Below are 16,335 nucleotides of genomic sequence, written 5' to 3'. Positions count from 1 at the left end.
TAAAAAAATAAAATATAGACTTGAGTAGAAAATAAATGCATGCATGAAAAGAAACGTACCTGTTTGTTGTTTAACTCTAAAGCTTTACACACAGATTATATTTTTATCCTGTTTAAATCCAAAGGGCGGCAATGCACACACACACACACATACACGAGTTCGCCTTGTAATTGGAAGGTTGCTGGTTCGAGCCCCGGCTTGGACAGTCTCGGTCGTTGTGTCCTTGGGCAAGACACTTCCCCCGTTGCCTACTGGTGGTGGTCAGAGTGCCCGGTGGCGCCAGTGTCCGGCAGCCTCGCCTCTGTCAGTGCGCCCCAGGGTGGCTGTGGCTACAATGTAGCTTGCCATCACCAGTGTGTGAATGTGTGCGCGAATGGGTGGATGACTGGATGTGTAAAGCGCTTTGGGGTCCTTAGGGACTAGTAAAGCGCTATACAAATACAGGCCATTTACCATATGTGTATCATTAAACACCCACTAAATTTCTCCAGGCTGTTATTACTGTTTTCTCAATTAAAAACAAAACAAAACATAGTCACTTGCTGATTATATTGTCAACATGTCATCTTCAAGTTAGTCAAGACTGACAGTTAATGATTCCCTTTTGGACAGGAATGGCTGTTGTTGCATACTTATAAATTATAGTAATCCACCATGAATCCTCTGAAGCAGCAATGAAAAGAAAAGGAAGTGCTCCTTAGACAGAAGTGTCACACTTGTTGCAATTTTTATATAGCGAAGGTTTTGTGAAGTGTGAATGTTTAAAATAATGAAGAACTGCTGAGATGTGAAAGTAGGCCAGTGAAATAAATGACCTGCATCAGAAACTGTAGGTTTCCCTGTTTCACTCTCTTATGATGGAAAACAATCACAGTGAGGGGATTATAACAACAGGTCTACAATGGGCGTCAATACATTTTTCACCAAGGGTATGATGAATACCTCTGCTGAACATAACATTAAAATATCTTTCGGCCTGGATCACTCACAGACAATATGATTAACAGTAAGTCATGAGTCTATGTATAAATACACAATTCTGATAGCACATTTCCTACGTCTGAAGATGTGAAGCTGATATATGAGAAATCACCCAAACATGTTTTTACAAATAATTAGCTTTTTTTCTGTAATGTGGAGATAAATGAGTGTAGACATTTTTGAGAAATATGTGTAATAAAACATTTGACACCAACAAGAACAAAAAACATACACCCTTTGTGGTTTGTTTCTTTTTGGAGAACAAGTGAAGAAATGACTTATTTTCCTGCAATTTGCACGGAGAAGAAGAGGACATTATTAATCCTATTTATGGGAATGCATCAGTAGAAAAAACAACTTATATTTGGTGTGATGTTACACCACCCCCTTGAGGCCTAACTCCTAACATACAACCTTACGTGTCTGCTGTTATACATGCTACATTTTCTGAGACTGAAAAAAGGTACAAAATGAAAAGCAAAGACCTGACATTTAGAAAGCTAGCACATAATTGTTTCTCAAGTGGAATGATAAAAAAAAGAAAAGAGTTGATGTTATTTTTTTAAATAAACATAGTAGGACCCTCGCTTGGAAAGCCTACAGATGATAAAACAGGTGGATAATGCCCCCTGCAGGTGTTCACAAAAAGTGAAAAATATCTTATGTCTCTGTATCACCACTGTGTGCAACATCTTCCTCATTGTGCTTCATTTGGAAATAAAAGTCACAGCTGGTTCATGTACACCAGGGAAAACAGACATAACCAACATTAAGTGCTACATGCCAGTGTGACATCTTACAAAGGGGATTAATTACATTTAAATGTAGCCTTTCCTCCATACAAGATGGCCCATCTATCTCATGGTGTAGCCTTTTATTTCCTGCTGATGACCTGACCCTAATTGGCATGCTGTGGGTACATTCACTGCAATTTTCTTCAAAGAGCCTCCTCTGGACACCTGCATGTGCTCAGTCTCTTTGTCAGGGGGCCGGCAGAGAGAGCATCACCCCTCTTTGTTCTAATTGCTTTAATCAGATAGCGGACTGCACACAGAGGCCTTAATAACAAACTTGGGGATGCTCTGACTGTAACTCAAAGCTAATGTTCACTTTGAGGACGGCTGGAGCTACATAATAGTTCTGTTAGCAACAGTCTGTTAACAACCGGCCTAATTTTAAGCAGGATTCCCAGTCAGCAAGTGTAAGTTTACCACAATTTGTTTTTAACATATGAAATCTATATGATTTGATCCCTGACAAGAAAAGTTAATTATTTTTTTTCTGAGTTTTTTCTGCTTTGCCATTTTTCTGCAAATTTATGCAGTGGAAAATTTGCTTGCATTTTTCTTTTTTTCTTTTTTTTTGGCAGGTTAATGTTTGTGTGTGAAAAAAACTGAAAGATTTCTTAAAACCAATTTGTTTTGATGACATATCATCCTGGTGTGTGTTGAAACAGCCTAAATATTAGGCATTTCAGTCTCATTTTATTTTTCTACAGAACACAAGTTAAATCAATCAAACAGATTTTGAAGCATTTGCCTCACTGAGTATGCAGCCTCAATGCTCAGATGAGCCCAAACAGTGTTGTCATATTATTTGCTGCTCAGATACCACATCAAACTACTTATGAGTATGCCTTCTCATGGGCTAAAGCAAGAACAACTTGTCAAACAACATGAAACACGTTCAAAAACAGGCAACTGTTGGGCACCTGCCATGATAACTGAATTCCATGTGTAACATTGTGGTGTTCCCGTGAAGGAATGAATGAATGAATGAATGAGTGGTGGAGATCCACTGACACACTGAGGTTCACAAGCAAAGTTATCATTCAGTGAAGAATATTTATTCCACCTGTAGTGGCTTACTTATAACAATAATAATTTACTTAGGTGACATGGAAATGACAATAAAGGTGGATTATAGCATTATAAATTGGTGGACATGCACAAATCAGCTCAACCAACCAACAGTTTATGGTCTGAGTGGTGAAACATTTTAGGTATTAGTATTATGGCCACCTTAAACAGATGACACTGACTTCGAAAAGATTATTCCATCAGGATTTGCAGATGAGATGATTCCATTCACAGTGTGAGTCACGCTTCTTTAAATCAGTATTCATTAGTGATTCACTATGCTGGTTTCCCAAATTTCATTGCTTTCAGTATTTTTTAGTATTTACTACTTATTTTTGTTTCTTTTACTGAAATTAGTGGGTCGTATCTCTTTCTACACAAACTAATAATGGTATGCACCCACTTTGGCATATGTCACCCACTATCATGCTATGATTGAAGAAATATGCACAGCAACAACTGAGATGAACCATACACAAAATTGAAATGAACAGAAAAGCCTGTGTCTTTGCCAGCCCATAACATACATCCCAAAGTTAAATCCTTCAGAGTAAGATAAACAATAGATATAAACAACATGAGTCACTTGATCATATTATACATGCATAACAAAACTCTAGTACATCTGTTGGATTCAATTCTTGCACTAATCCAGCAGATTTACAGACGTGTGTATTGTATTTTTCAATTTACATGTATAATTAAAGCATATATCAGCTTAAACATTGGTACAAGGCAGGAGGCCATGCTTTCATCTTGTTTACATCAAATTCTGACCCTACCATCCAAATGTCACAGTAGAAATTTAGACTGATCAGATCCAACTATGTTTTTCAATTTTCTGTTGTCCAATTTTTGTTATTTTGGTGAGCCTGTGAGAGTTGTAGCCTCAGTTTTCTGCTGTTAGTTGACAGGAGTGGAACCCAATGTGGTCTTCTTCTGCTTTAAGGTGTGATGTGGTGCGTTTTGACAGATGCTCTTCTGCATACCTTGTTTGTTATCTGAGTTACTGTTTTCCTATCAGCTTGAAGCAGTCCAGCCATTCTCCTTCTTTTCACCCAGAACTGATGGTCACTGGATAGTTTCTCTTTTTTGGATCATTCTCTATAAACAGTACAAGTGACCTTGTAGGAAAATCCCAGTAGATCATAAATTTTTAAAATACTCATACGCCAACAACTGTGCCATGTTCAAAGTCACTTAAATCACCTTTATTCTCCATTCTGATGCTCGGTTTGAACTTTAGGAGGTCGTCTTGACCATGTCTACATACCTAAATACACTGAGTTGCTGCCATGTGATTGGCTGATTAGAAATTGGCATTAATAAGCAGTAATACAGCTGTAACTAATCAAAAACAAACAAAATTAAAAAAAATCCAAAAAATTGTATATTTCTCACACTTGAATGTTTCGGATCATCAAACAAATTGTAATATTAGAAAAATATAATTTGAGTGAAAAGAAAATGCAATTTTTAAATTAAGATTTAACTGAAATGTCCAAATCTACCTAACCCTGTGTGAAAAAGTAAACCTAAATATAACTGATTAAATCCAACAAATGGCTGCGCCATCCTTGACAGCAAGAACTGCAATCAAGTGCTTGAGATAATATAAAATAAGATAAAATATAGCAATGAGTCTGCAGTATAACATCCCTGTGGAGGAGCTTTGGCCCACTTTTCACTGCAGAATTGTTTTATTTCAGTCATACTGCAGGAGGTTTAAACTGCAGGAAGCACAAGCATGAATGCCCTGTTTAAGGCCATGCTAAAGTATCCATCCACACTCCTCTTCTTATTCATGAGGTCACCAATCTGTTGCAGGGCCAACATAGAGAGACTGACAACCATTGACACTTACACCTACAAGCAACTTAGAATCACCCTTAACTCCACTAACTGCATGTCTTTGGACTGTGGGTGGAAGCCAAGTGAACATTTAAACTCCACACAGAAAGACCCCAGCCAGATAGTGGAGCTGAACTCAGGACTTCCTTGCTGTGAGAGAGTACAAACCACCATGCCACCATGCTGCTAAAGTAATTCAATTGAATTTAAGTCTGGGTTTTGACTGGGTACTTTCAAAAGGTTAATTTTGTTTTTTTGAGCAATTCTTTTAGGACTTCCTGGATAAGTCACGGAGGCGCTGTTGGAATTATTTTGGTAGGAAAATGACTCCGAGGAAGGATCACTCTTGTGGTAGTTTTCCTGATGTCTTTTTTTCATTTGTGGATAATGACTCTCGCCGCCTTTTAAAAAGGAAGTTAATCACAGTTAAATTATGATTTAACAAGGAGAGATTTAACACCATCATTTTGATGACCTGAAACATGTAAGTGTGTCAAATAGATTTAAAAAAACTAAGACATCAGGGAGGGGACAAACACTTTCTATTTTCAGCACTGTAACTGCTGTGCTGTCACAGTGCAATTTGAGTAAATCCTTTAATTTAAGGATATTTGTAAATACTGTTCATATGATAGTGATTATGATGATAATGATTATAATAATAATTGTAGTGGTAGAAGTAGTAGTAGTATATAAATTTAACACAATAACAGGCTGTAACGTTATGTGTAAAGTTCACAAGATAAAATAATTCCTGTGGTGTCTTATGAAAACTGTTTGGGTTTCCCGCTACAACCACAGGAGCACAGTTGTTTGCACAGTTTGTACAGTCGTGTTCAACTTGATTTTATTTCAACTGAAATGCACTGGCTGATCATGCTTGTGCCATCGTGCATGTATATCACTCTGTCTTTGCAGCGACTTGTTTACAAGGACCAAACCTGTGTAGTCAAACAGGTTAAGCGGTTTTAAGTATTAGTTAGCATTTTGTTAATTGTCTCAAATAGGATGAAACAGATACCCTGAGGGATTATCCCTTTGGGCTTTGCACTTGAGATAATCCTGATACACAGTGTGAGCAACGCTTTGCTTTGGTGTTCTCATAACAGCGTTCACTAATTATTTCCTTTGGAAATATCTCCATTTGGTTTTTTTTAGTATTTCCTCACTTTCAATGTCCTTTGTTTTGTTTCTTTTTTAATGAAAACATAGAGATTGACATCTTTTACTGAACAAAGTAACCACAGAATACACCGTGATTAAACTGTGACTACCTAAAAAAATCAACCATATAACTGAAGAATATGCAGTGCAACACTGATATTAAAAACATGAAATAGGCTGAAAATCCCATGAGCACATACAAGCACAAGCAGGTAAAATATACTTAAGCCTGTTTCATGTTAACAGTATGATTTTAACATGAAAATTATACTGATTTATTGGAAGGGATATATAAAGGAAACATTCAGCTTTGATATAACTACGTCAAAAGGTGACTATGCATGCATTTACAGAAGCACATATCTATTAATACTCATTATAAATGTTCAAATGGAGACACTGCAGTGCTAATAACAAACAGAATCAATTATGCAGAACAGTCAAACGTTAAATATTCATGGGAGAATGCTCAGACACTAGTTACATGTATTTGTCCACTGATGCAACATATTTCCATATTACATATTAGAGAGCACTGTAGTGTGATGTGTTTTTTCATTTAAAGGTAAGATCAAGCACTTATACAGTTTGTGAAGTAAAATCATTTCTTTATGAACAACTCAAAGCCCCAGAATGATAACGCTAAAGCAACCAGATCCTATCTCAGTGTAACTGTTTTCTGGAAATGCAGAGTTTAAATGAGATTTGGATGAAACTTAGTCTTAGGAAAATAGAAAATACACAGTAAAACATGCAAAATGACCCAGAGATCTCAGAAACAGTATTCTTGAGCAATCATGAGCGTATAAGTTTCATATGTATGTCATTTTCACAAACTCAAAACAGCAGTGGCAAATTTTCATTCAGTTCTCTACGTGCATGTGCATGATTAAACTCTAAGTCACATCTCATTGACAAATATCATCGGACCTTGAGAAGCCACTTTATCTTCTCTGTCATAAATTACCGGTTTACCAAGATATGTTTGTGGTAAGCTGAAGCTTACCTGTGACTGGTTGATGCTAGCTTGCCTCTGCAACTGGTGATCAAAGTCTCCCTTTGACAGATTGAAACTGTTTTGTCCAGAGGGAGCAAAGTTCTCCTCTGGCTGGTCGAAGCTGCTCTCGCTGTAGAGCCGCTGTCGCATTGAACCTGAGCGTTTCCCAGACGCACTCCTGGTCGGATATCTCTGTCCAGTCTTGTACCAGCCCGTCTCTTTGAAGACAAACCAAATATTCCCAGACCAAAGGATAACATTAACAAAGCCAAAGACCTGGAGGAAAAGAAAAAAACAACACACTTATATAAAATCACTTTCTATAGCAGTGCTTCAGAATGTGCGTCACTCTTTAATTATAGACATACCACAGATGTGTTAAGACGTGACCAGAGAGGCTCCTCTGTAGCTGCGCATTTGTTTTCCTGAGCTCTGCAGGAAGTGATGAGAAGAAGCACCTGTGTTGGGTTGGTGGCTGTCTTTATATCAGAAAGAGTTTTGGCCCAACAACAACTGCTGACCAACCACATGAAGGAGAAGATGATCGTAACAACAAAGTCCTGCTCAGGACAGGAGGAGACACAGGAGAAAGGAGAAAAAGTCAAAAACCAAATTGAGCAACGACTTAAAAAAAAAAGAAGTAAAGTTAGATCATGAATGTCAGCCTCAGGCCTAATACCAGCAGATATGCTTATATTAATGCCGCCTCATATCAGCCAATGACTCCACTACACAGTTGAGTATCTCATACAGAGCATGCTATTTCAAGTTAGTGCAAATCTGCAAGCTACTTGACAACCAGTCTCCACCCTAGCTCCACTTTTATGCCCTGTCTGACTTAATAAGCAGGTCTTGATGCTGCTCCCCACTTTAAACACTTCATGTATATGGAAGTGCAGGAAGGCTCCAGAGTGGAGTCACAAAATACTGCAACTATTCTTTTAGCTATATTGGTCACGTCTGAATTGCATTTTATATAATACATAAACAAGGCTCTATCAGACGGTAATATGAAGCTGGAACACTGAAAAATCTGAACATGAAAACTCACTGACCACAAGTGGACCTCTGTTGTTCTTCAAGTACTTGTTCTGGTAGAAGACATAGACAATCGTTGCCAACAGCGAGTACAGGAAAGCAAAGACACCCACAGTCATGAAGTATTGGGCTGCTGAGGAGAAATCACCTTCCAGGAAAATAATCTCATCTCTGTTCTCTTTGCACAAAGGAGCTTTAAAATGCACTTGCTGTAATCTACAAAACAGAAAGAGCAGGTTTACGTGGAGAAGTGGGGGAAATTTGTTGTTTCAAAACTGATTGGTTAAATAACTCTTTATATACAATCAGTTTTCAAAGTCTGTCTGAAACTTGTTCACCAGTGTTTGGGAAAAAACAAAAAGGAAAGTTTGTGAAGGACAGCTTAGAAATCTAGTGGTGCTTTAATAAAAAATAAAGCTCAGTTTTCTCTTTCTTACCTGTTGTCTTTGTTTGTTTCTCACGAGACTCTTGTGAATTTGGTGTTGCTCGTATAAGAAGCAATACAATACAATATTTATAAAGTAGCTGCAAAAAGAAAAAAAAAGCCAAGGACGTCTGCAAGATCTCTCTCCAATATGACGAAAGGACAGTGAAACTGCTTCTGAAATATGAAGCACTGACCAGTCTGATAACAGCAAACTGAGCAACTGTTACTCTGACAGGATCAGGTTTAAATCTTTATTAATCCTCCACTCAGTGAGGATTAGTCACTTTTTTCAGTTAGCATTTTATAATGGTTTATAATGGTTGATAAAACTTGAAAAACAGCAGACGCTGTGCTTCATAGTTCATGCTGTTTTCTGTAGTCTTCTCCTCAGTGAGAAAAGTGTGATGCAAGGTGTTGCGCATGCTCAAAAAGTACAATATGTCCTAAAAAGCACTGAAGAAAAAAAAATTCTACTAAGTAGACCCAATATTAATTAGGTCTTCATTATAAAATACTAAATCATAAGGAGTACATGGTAAATGGACTGGTACTCATATAGCACTTTCTTACTACAAGCTTCATTCACCTACACAAGCACCAGTTTTACCTTACCAAGTGCTTTTAACTTAATATTCACACAGATCCATCCGCATTCACTATCTTGCCAAAGGATACTTCAACATGCAGACTAGAGGAACTGCTGACCTTCTCAAGCAAATGACCTGCTCCACCTCCTGATCCACCGCTGCCCACTATTCTTAACAATGTATGTTTGACTTCTCTCAGCATCTATTCTAATGCAGTTGTACAGGGCATGAGAGGTTTGAGTGGGTCGGTTCATGTGGCTGGTTGTTTTTCACCAGGGTTTGGCTTTTGATCAGTTTGTTATAAATTAATGATTAAAAAAAAAAAAAACCCATCACAAATAAGTGCATGAAAAACAGAAGCAATTTTTTCAACACAACTCCCACTTTTACACTGTTCACATGCTAAGTGAGTTAAAATATATGCATAGAAAAGCAGTGTAGACATATTTGCCAAATGAACATTTTATTCATTTGAATGAAATAGCAAAGCAGTTGTAAATTTTTAATATTTTTCATATTGTCTCAACCCCTTTTCCGGTTCAGGACAGTAAGCCAGCTGTGCATGGGCAAGAGGCAGGATACAGGCCTGGAAAGGTCTATCACAGGCTGAACTCATGGAGACAGAAAATCATTCACACTCATATTCACACCTACGGTCAATGTAGCAGCAAACTCTTTGGAGAGAGTCCATGCAGGCACAGGAAGAGCATCCAAACTCTACAGACAAAGCCAACACAACCTATTTGCCATGAGGGCAACTTTAGCACAACTGTCAACATTTATTTTCCACAATTACACTGCGAAGGTTGACTAATACCTGCACACACACACACACACACACACACACACACAAGACTAGTAATTATGATTAACAACAGGCACACCACTCATGGCTCACATGTGAAAAGTGTGACCTCCATGTGGAAGCCACTCACCTAAACCAGGCTTTTTTAAAAAAAATAAAAAAAACCCCCAATGTTCATGCATTGCTTTTTGCACTTTACTGTTATAAAATTAAACTCTTCAACATCCACTTTTGGCTCGATTCTCTGTATCCCACAGCAATTTCATTTAATCAGTGGGTAATTACATTCTATATTCCCACCACAGATCTGAAAATATGTAATTGCTGTGAATAAAAAAGGACCTGCCAGATTCAACAAAGCAATAAGAATTTTTTTTGTCATCCTGGAAGACAGCCGAGTAATGTTTATATAATGGTTCACAAAGAAAGGCTGACATGGCCCCAGGTCATAGATGCAGTGTTTTTGAGTTGTGGACTTTCTAGTATTGTTCATTTTAATATTTTCTGTTGATTCTTAGGCTGCCTTGTTATTTGCTTCATGATTTCAATTTCCTTAGCTCCTGTCTATCTTCTCATGTCATTTTCACTGCGTTAGTTCAGCCGTGTCTGTGTTTCCCCTGTTTAGTTATCATGCTTCACTTCCTGCTTTATTTTTATAGTTGTATTCAGTTTTACTTCTCCTCATCGTATTTTCCAGATTGTTTGCAGCAGACTGTGAGCATCTGTGTTGTTCCCCAGCTGCGTTCACTTCCCTTGAGTAGCCTTGTGTGCAGAAGCAGCTTCACTTTTCCTGTTACCCTTGCTCTGTGCATTTGTTATTCCTCCTGCTGATGTTCCTAGTTAGGTTAGTGTCTATTTTCCTGGAGTCCTTGGATTTTGTTATCTTTTTGATCTCAGTTTTTATTTGAACTGCTCCCTCATTTATTTATTAAAGGCATGCTTTAGATTTTACTCCTCACAGTGATTGTTGGGTTCACATTTGGGATCCGCTACCACACACATTATGACAAAGACACTAATTTGTGGCTCATCATAATATCAGTGGGTCGCTAAGCATTCAAATCCACCTACACGTACATGTTGTAACATGAGAGCGAGTGGTAAAATAGAAACACTGGAACAGAAGTTAAAAACAAAAAGCACCTGAAGCTAAGATTTTTCTCATAGGAGTCCAGGTACGGATGAATCTAATGATGCGGGGAAGCATTTTAGACTCTGGGACAATAAATGGGTCAGACTCCTGCTCAGCTGTCCAGCTCTCTCATCTTAATTTGGACAAAGAAAAAGCAGCTCCTCTGTTTTAGAGCTGTCATGTAAAAGGAGCAGGCCTGTACAATTTTAAAATACTTTCTGGGCCTATTTAAGATGATTACTGTGGACATGCTTTTTAGGAGACTATTCACATTTCAGCTCTTAAAATAATAAAATGCAAAGAGATTTATTTAAAGTTAGCTGTAAAAGATTAAAGGGGTCTTACTTATAAGTAAACAACCAAATGGGATCAAAAAGTAAACATAAGCAATTCGTTTACCTGAAAGGATACCCGAAATCAATGTTGATGCTGCGGTTATTCTGCCTCCTGTCTGCACAGTCCACTTTAACCTGGAGGTGACCATAGTATCCTCCACATGTTGCAAAAGCACAGATGGCAAAAATCTTTCAAAGAAAAATGGTAAACCAGTAATCATTAGTTGATCATTTATTCAGACTCTCCAAAAGTAGTTGACTCCAATCAGCGTTTGAGTGCAGCTTCCTGCATAATGTATACACATCAATAAATTATATGACAGATTATTAAGATTTATAATTGGTTTGAAAACAAAACCTGAATAATTTAAAGGTTGGAAGACAACAAACAGAGCTCCTGACTGTGCCCTGGAAGGAGGCCACAGCAGTACAGTGAGATTCAATTTGTCAATGCTAATACCAAACTCAGAGGTCTAACTTACTGTGAGACCCAACTGACTGTGAGGCAGACAGCTTCCTATTTCTTCCACTTTACTGACACAAAGAACAAGAGCTTTACTCTGCATCGGCAACTTTGAGTCCATTTATTACTTTTAACATCAAACACAAACTAAAAACGATCCCTAATTAAACGGCTGTTATTGATACAATTACATTTTAAATGTGAAGAGAAGCAGACGTCATCATTTTTCAAGAGATAAATACAAAAAATAAACCACCACCAAGCAAAGAAACTTACCGGAGCAAATATAACCATACACATTTAAAAATCACAGAGCCCAACTCCGCACAGTGCAGACAGCTTTAGTCACCAGGTTGAAATGTCACTGATGTAGATAGGAAAACCAGAACGACTCCTCCAGCAGAGGGGAGGGCTGACAGGAGGTGCCTTCCCCAAGGAGGAGTCGGAGACATAGTCAGATGCTATATTTATTCAAGCGCCGCAATAAGCTGTGTAAAAAAATATCAGGTAAATATTTTGTTTACTTCACTTGTGTTGCACTGATTATAAGAATGATTCCTGTTTTTTAGGATTGGCGTGTCATGGCAAAAACATCTTTTCAAAATAAAGCTGCATTAGGAACATGAAACAGATGCAAATATCTGGGGCAGTGTTTTCATCATGACAATTATTTCTCTGAACTTAATCAGGTGAATTTGAATGCTGAAATTAAGGTTAAACATAAAACCTTCTACATGAGACACATAAATTTGAGGGAAATTGTGTTCGTAAACATAAAACAAAATGAAACAAATTAGTCTCGTGTTGTCTACCTTTGATTTCTGGGCTTTGAGCTGAAAATGAAAAAGCAAATGAAAGACTGGAGGTTTAATTTTCTCCTTCCATTTGGGATCATCGCAGCTTATTTAGATATCCAGTGCATTACTGAAAAACTTCAAAGTTGATGGCACCCTTAAGCCGAAATCATCCTAAAAATATTAGTTTACATGCTGTACTGTTTATTTCTAGCGTAATGAGGGAATCGAATTGACACAGATATGCAGTTGGTTACTCTGGTTACTCTCATTTTAATGTAGCTCCAGTGTAGCTGTGTTGCTTACACTGAGGTCTGATGAGTATATTAATTACAATTCCTTTGAATTTCTTTGCATTCATTAATAACAACATATGCTTCTCAGTAATTATTGGGGCTCAGTAAGCCCAGAGTGTCAGGGGATCTTGAGTAATAATCCTAAGTAATATTAGTTCAGTGACCTCCACAAACATGTATATTTCCCTTCAATATTAATTATGATCAGTTTAACAACTGATTGAGTTAAAACTATACCAGCAGCTGCCTGTGTTGAATTGAGAGAAAGCATCACAGCTCCTGTGCATTTTGCAGATTTTAATAATTGCTGGATTTTTTAATTACATTTTATTTTCTAAGCAACTGCTGATATTTAGGTCATGTGTGCTGATATAAAAAGTATCTTGCTGACCTCTTTTGGTGACAAATCTGTACTACAGATGAATTTTTAAGTAAGGACGGTGTCAAAAGAAAATTGTAAATCCCCTGTCAGACGGAATTAGGGTTGTGTGTCACTGAAATATGTTTGCAATACACTGAACTACAACCTGGGTTTTAACTGCTTATTGGTGATCTGAATATACTGCAGCAGGACTGTGCTTTTCCTAAAGCATGGCTAAAGCAAATAAACAAAAACCAAAAACCTCTTTGTAGGTTTTGGCTTCTTGTCAAAATCTGATTCTGATTAGTCTGAGTACTCAAAGTGAAGCGATTTATTTATAGTACAGCAACACGAATATGTTTAGAGATTAAAATGAGGGCGAAAGAGAGGGAAGGTACCATCAAGAGAGAACAGGGTGGTTTTGTTGGTACAAGAGCAGCTACTGGATCTCTTCAGCAGACCATCTCAATGAAATGTAGTTTCCATTTTTATTTTTCACCAGGGCCTCTATAAAAGCATCGCAATTACTACACATCACACCACCAAATGTTAATACACCTGCTATCGATCATTTAAAGTGCTCCCACTAATAACGATCTAAGAAGCAAATAAGCATCGGGTAAATACATAACACACAGTAATTACATGATAAAAGCAACAATATAAAAACAGGATATAATGAAATAGATATTGTGAAATATCCTTTTACATCATGTAAATTGTTGGAATATATACTGCAATAAATTGGCCACTCAAATCTTGAAAGTAATCATTAAAGAGCAGCAGGCAGTGCGTGATTAAATAACGGCTTAAAAAAAGTCAGAAGCCTGTTATGAGAAGTTATTTTAAAATAGAAAGTGACATTGATTGCCAATTCCCTCAGGCAGTGACCAATCACAATTTAAGTCTGCACTGAAAAGCAGCCAGAATGAGCCAGTGCCAGAGGAAACCTAGCTTCTTTGAGGTGAAAGCATCTGAAAGGTAGCAAGACGGCAGGTTTAATGTGTTTAGAAATCTCTTAAAATCAGTTGTGAAAGTGACGGATACCCAGTGTGCGAGAGTAAAGACAGATGTCATGTGGATTCTTTTAGAACCCATTTTGTTCCAGCTGGAGGCTGACAGGACCATTAAACTGATGTAAAAATAGAGGTTGATGCTGCAGTCTTGATGAGAAGAGACATGAAATCCCCTCCCTCGTTTAAGCAGAAATAAGAATAGTTTGGTTTTTTTTGGTAATTCCCACGAGTAAAGACTGCTGCTTTGGGTTCTTTGCACCTCAAGTTAGTTTTTAAAAATGCTGTTTCTATGGAATGAGCCAGATAACTGTGGAGAGACAAAGCAAAAGTCTTTGTTGTGAGACATTTTGCAACATCCAGCTCTGTTTGAAATGAACTCTCATGAAGGTTGTCAGAAATGTCTTGAAAGGTCCAGTGCGTTTCAGCAATATAAATGTTTGTTGTTGAAAACTGCAATAGAGAAATTTAGATTGGGAAAAAACATCAGTTCAAATAGAGGTTGTTAGTCAATCACCTAAGGGGAAAGCGAATATCCTGTTCAGGAGGTTACATGAGCTCTGACCCACTGTGTCGATCGTTTGTTCTTCACTCAAAACAAAACTCCTAAGCACTGGGTTGTTTAAAAAAAAGACAAGAAAAAGTAAGTAAAAATCAACAATATGCTGAATCAGTTTTTTTCTCACTCTTTAAAGAAACATAGCCATTCACACTGACTTTCACAAGGTCTTTAGATCGTATGGAAACCCAAAAAGGTGCAAGGAGAACATGCAAACCCCAGATGACCAGCGGGTTTGATACCACTGCTGCTGCCATGCAACAATGATAGCCACTCCATCACTACACTCAATCAAAATGGCTAATAAATAAATGGGAGCAAGGATGGCAAACAGGAACACAACCAGATCCTCACTCAAGACCGTGGCAGTTAAGTCTTTGTAAGTGTCATATTACCCTGCAGTATTTAAATGTTATTCTTTACTAATACTCATACACTGTGAAATTATCTGTGTTATTCATGTATATAAAGAAAATCCTTCTGAAAATGTGAAAATGCTCAATAACCGACATAGCCCTACTATTGTTAAGTAGTCTGCCTCACCTTTATTTAAAGAGTGCTTCAATTAATGCAATGTAATTGATGTCAGTGTTCCCCAAGCCTCACCAGCATGCACACAGCCTGAATAAATTCAACAGACCTCACTGTTAATCTTCAGGATGTAAAACCAAGAAATTACAGATAATCATCTTTTATTTAACACTCTAAAAGATGGATTTCACTGCTAGAAAGTCAGTCACGTCATGAAGCTATAATATTGGGATATAAAATGGTAACCCATACCTGACAATAAAATAAAGAGACAGCTGTGTTTTAAAGGGGCTTGAAAAGAGGAAATGACCACAATGTCTTGCCGGCCCTCTCTTCCATTATTGTTCAACTGGTAACCATTAGTAGTTTTGTCACGGTTGACGCTGGCCAACCGTGGGGATGTGAGGAAGGAGGACCCAGGCGTGGAGCTCTGAATGCAAACAGTGCGTTTATTTACAGTGAAAATGGAAAACATAACAATAAATCCTCAGTGCGTTCCCGTCTCCTGTGACATGTCTTCTTCCCAGTGCTAGTGTTCCTGTCTCCGCTTCTCAGTGTCTGAGCACTCCATGCTCACTGCCCTCTCGTCTTCCCGCTTCTCCTGGGGAAATCAATCAATCAAAATGTATTTATATAGCACATTTTAAAGACCGAAGTACACCAAAGTGCTTTCCAGTAAAATCATGATACAGATAAAAATCACAATATAAAATATAAATTACAGGTATAAATAAAATAAATAAAATATAAAATAATTACATAATCTAGCAAAGCCAGATGTAAATTACCCTAATTATCCTTGAATGCCAGGTTAAACAAATACGTTTTTAGACGTGATTTAAAAGACTGGATGGAATCTGATGTGCGAATATGAAGAGGAAGAGTATTCCATAACCTGGGTGCGGCAACGGCAAAGGCACGGTGTCCTCTGGTCTTCAGCCGAGACCTAGGTTGCACTAAAAGCAGTTGGCCCGATGATCTTGGTGCTCTCTGAGGGCTATACAGACAGAGGAGATCAGCTAGGTAGTCAGAAATAACAGAGAGGCCACCATCAGACACACCATCATGCAGGAGATTAAACTTAGTAACTGGTCAAGAGACTAACGTGAAGCCACGCAATGATCCAGCGTCAGAGGGAGCTC

The 16,335-nt window shown here is 37.8% G+C and overlaps 1 protein-coding gene across 1 annotated transcript; it reads right to left on the bottom strand.

Annotated features, from left to right (window-relative positions):
- Positions 1-6,245: 6,245 nt before the first annotated feature.
- synprb (synaptoporin b) lies at positions 6,246-11,989 on the bottom strand. The gene is made up of 5 exons (XM_006783093.3): positions 11,916-11,989; positions 11,241-11,365; positions 7,908-8,106; positions 7,221-7,412; positions 6,246-7,128 (listed from the first exon to the last, which is right to left on the bottom strand). The coding sequence occupies exons 1-5, from the start codon at positions 11,937-11,939 to the stop codon at positions 6,757-6,759; spliced, it is 912 nt and encodes a 303-aa protein (XP_006783156.1). The 5' UTR covers positions 11,940-11,989; the 3' UTR covers positions 6,246-6,756.
- Between the last annotated feature and the right edge of the window lie 4,346 nt (positions 11,990-16,335).

Source organism: Neolamprologus brichardi, chromosome 5 (genome assembly GCF_056152115.1).
Source record: "Neolamprologus brichardi isolate AB-2024 chromosome 5, ASM5615211v1, whole genome shotgun sequence".
In the NCBI taxonomy this organism is placed as follows: Eukaryota; Metazoa; Chordata; class Actinopteri; order Cichliformes; family Cichlidae; genus Neolamprologus; species Neolamprologus brichardi.
This window is presented reverse-complemented; position numbering and strand designations above follow the sequence as displayed.

Bases quoted from the DNA above. Each gene is read 5' to 3' on its own strand.
- synprb (XM_006783093.3), bottom strand. From the start codon at position 11,939: ATGTGTATGGTTATATTTGCTCCG. The intron at 11,366-11,915 runs GTAAGTTTCTTT...TTTCTTTGAAAG, and splicing joins GTATGGTTATATTTGCTCCG to ATTTTTGCCATCTGTGCTTT. The intron at 7,129-7,220 runs GTATGTCTATAA...CTTTTCCTCCAG, and splicing joins CACGTCTTAACACATCTGTG to GTCTTTGGCTTTGTTAATGT.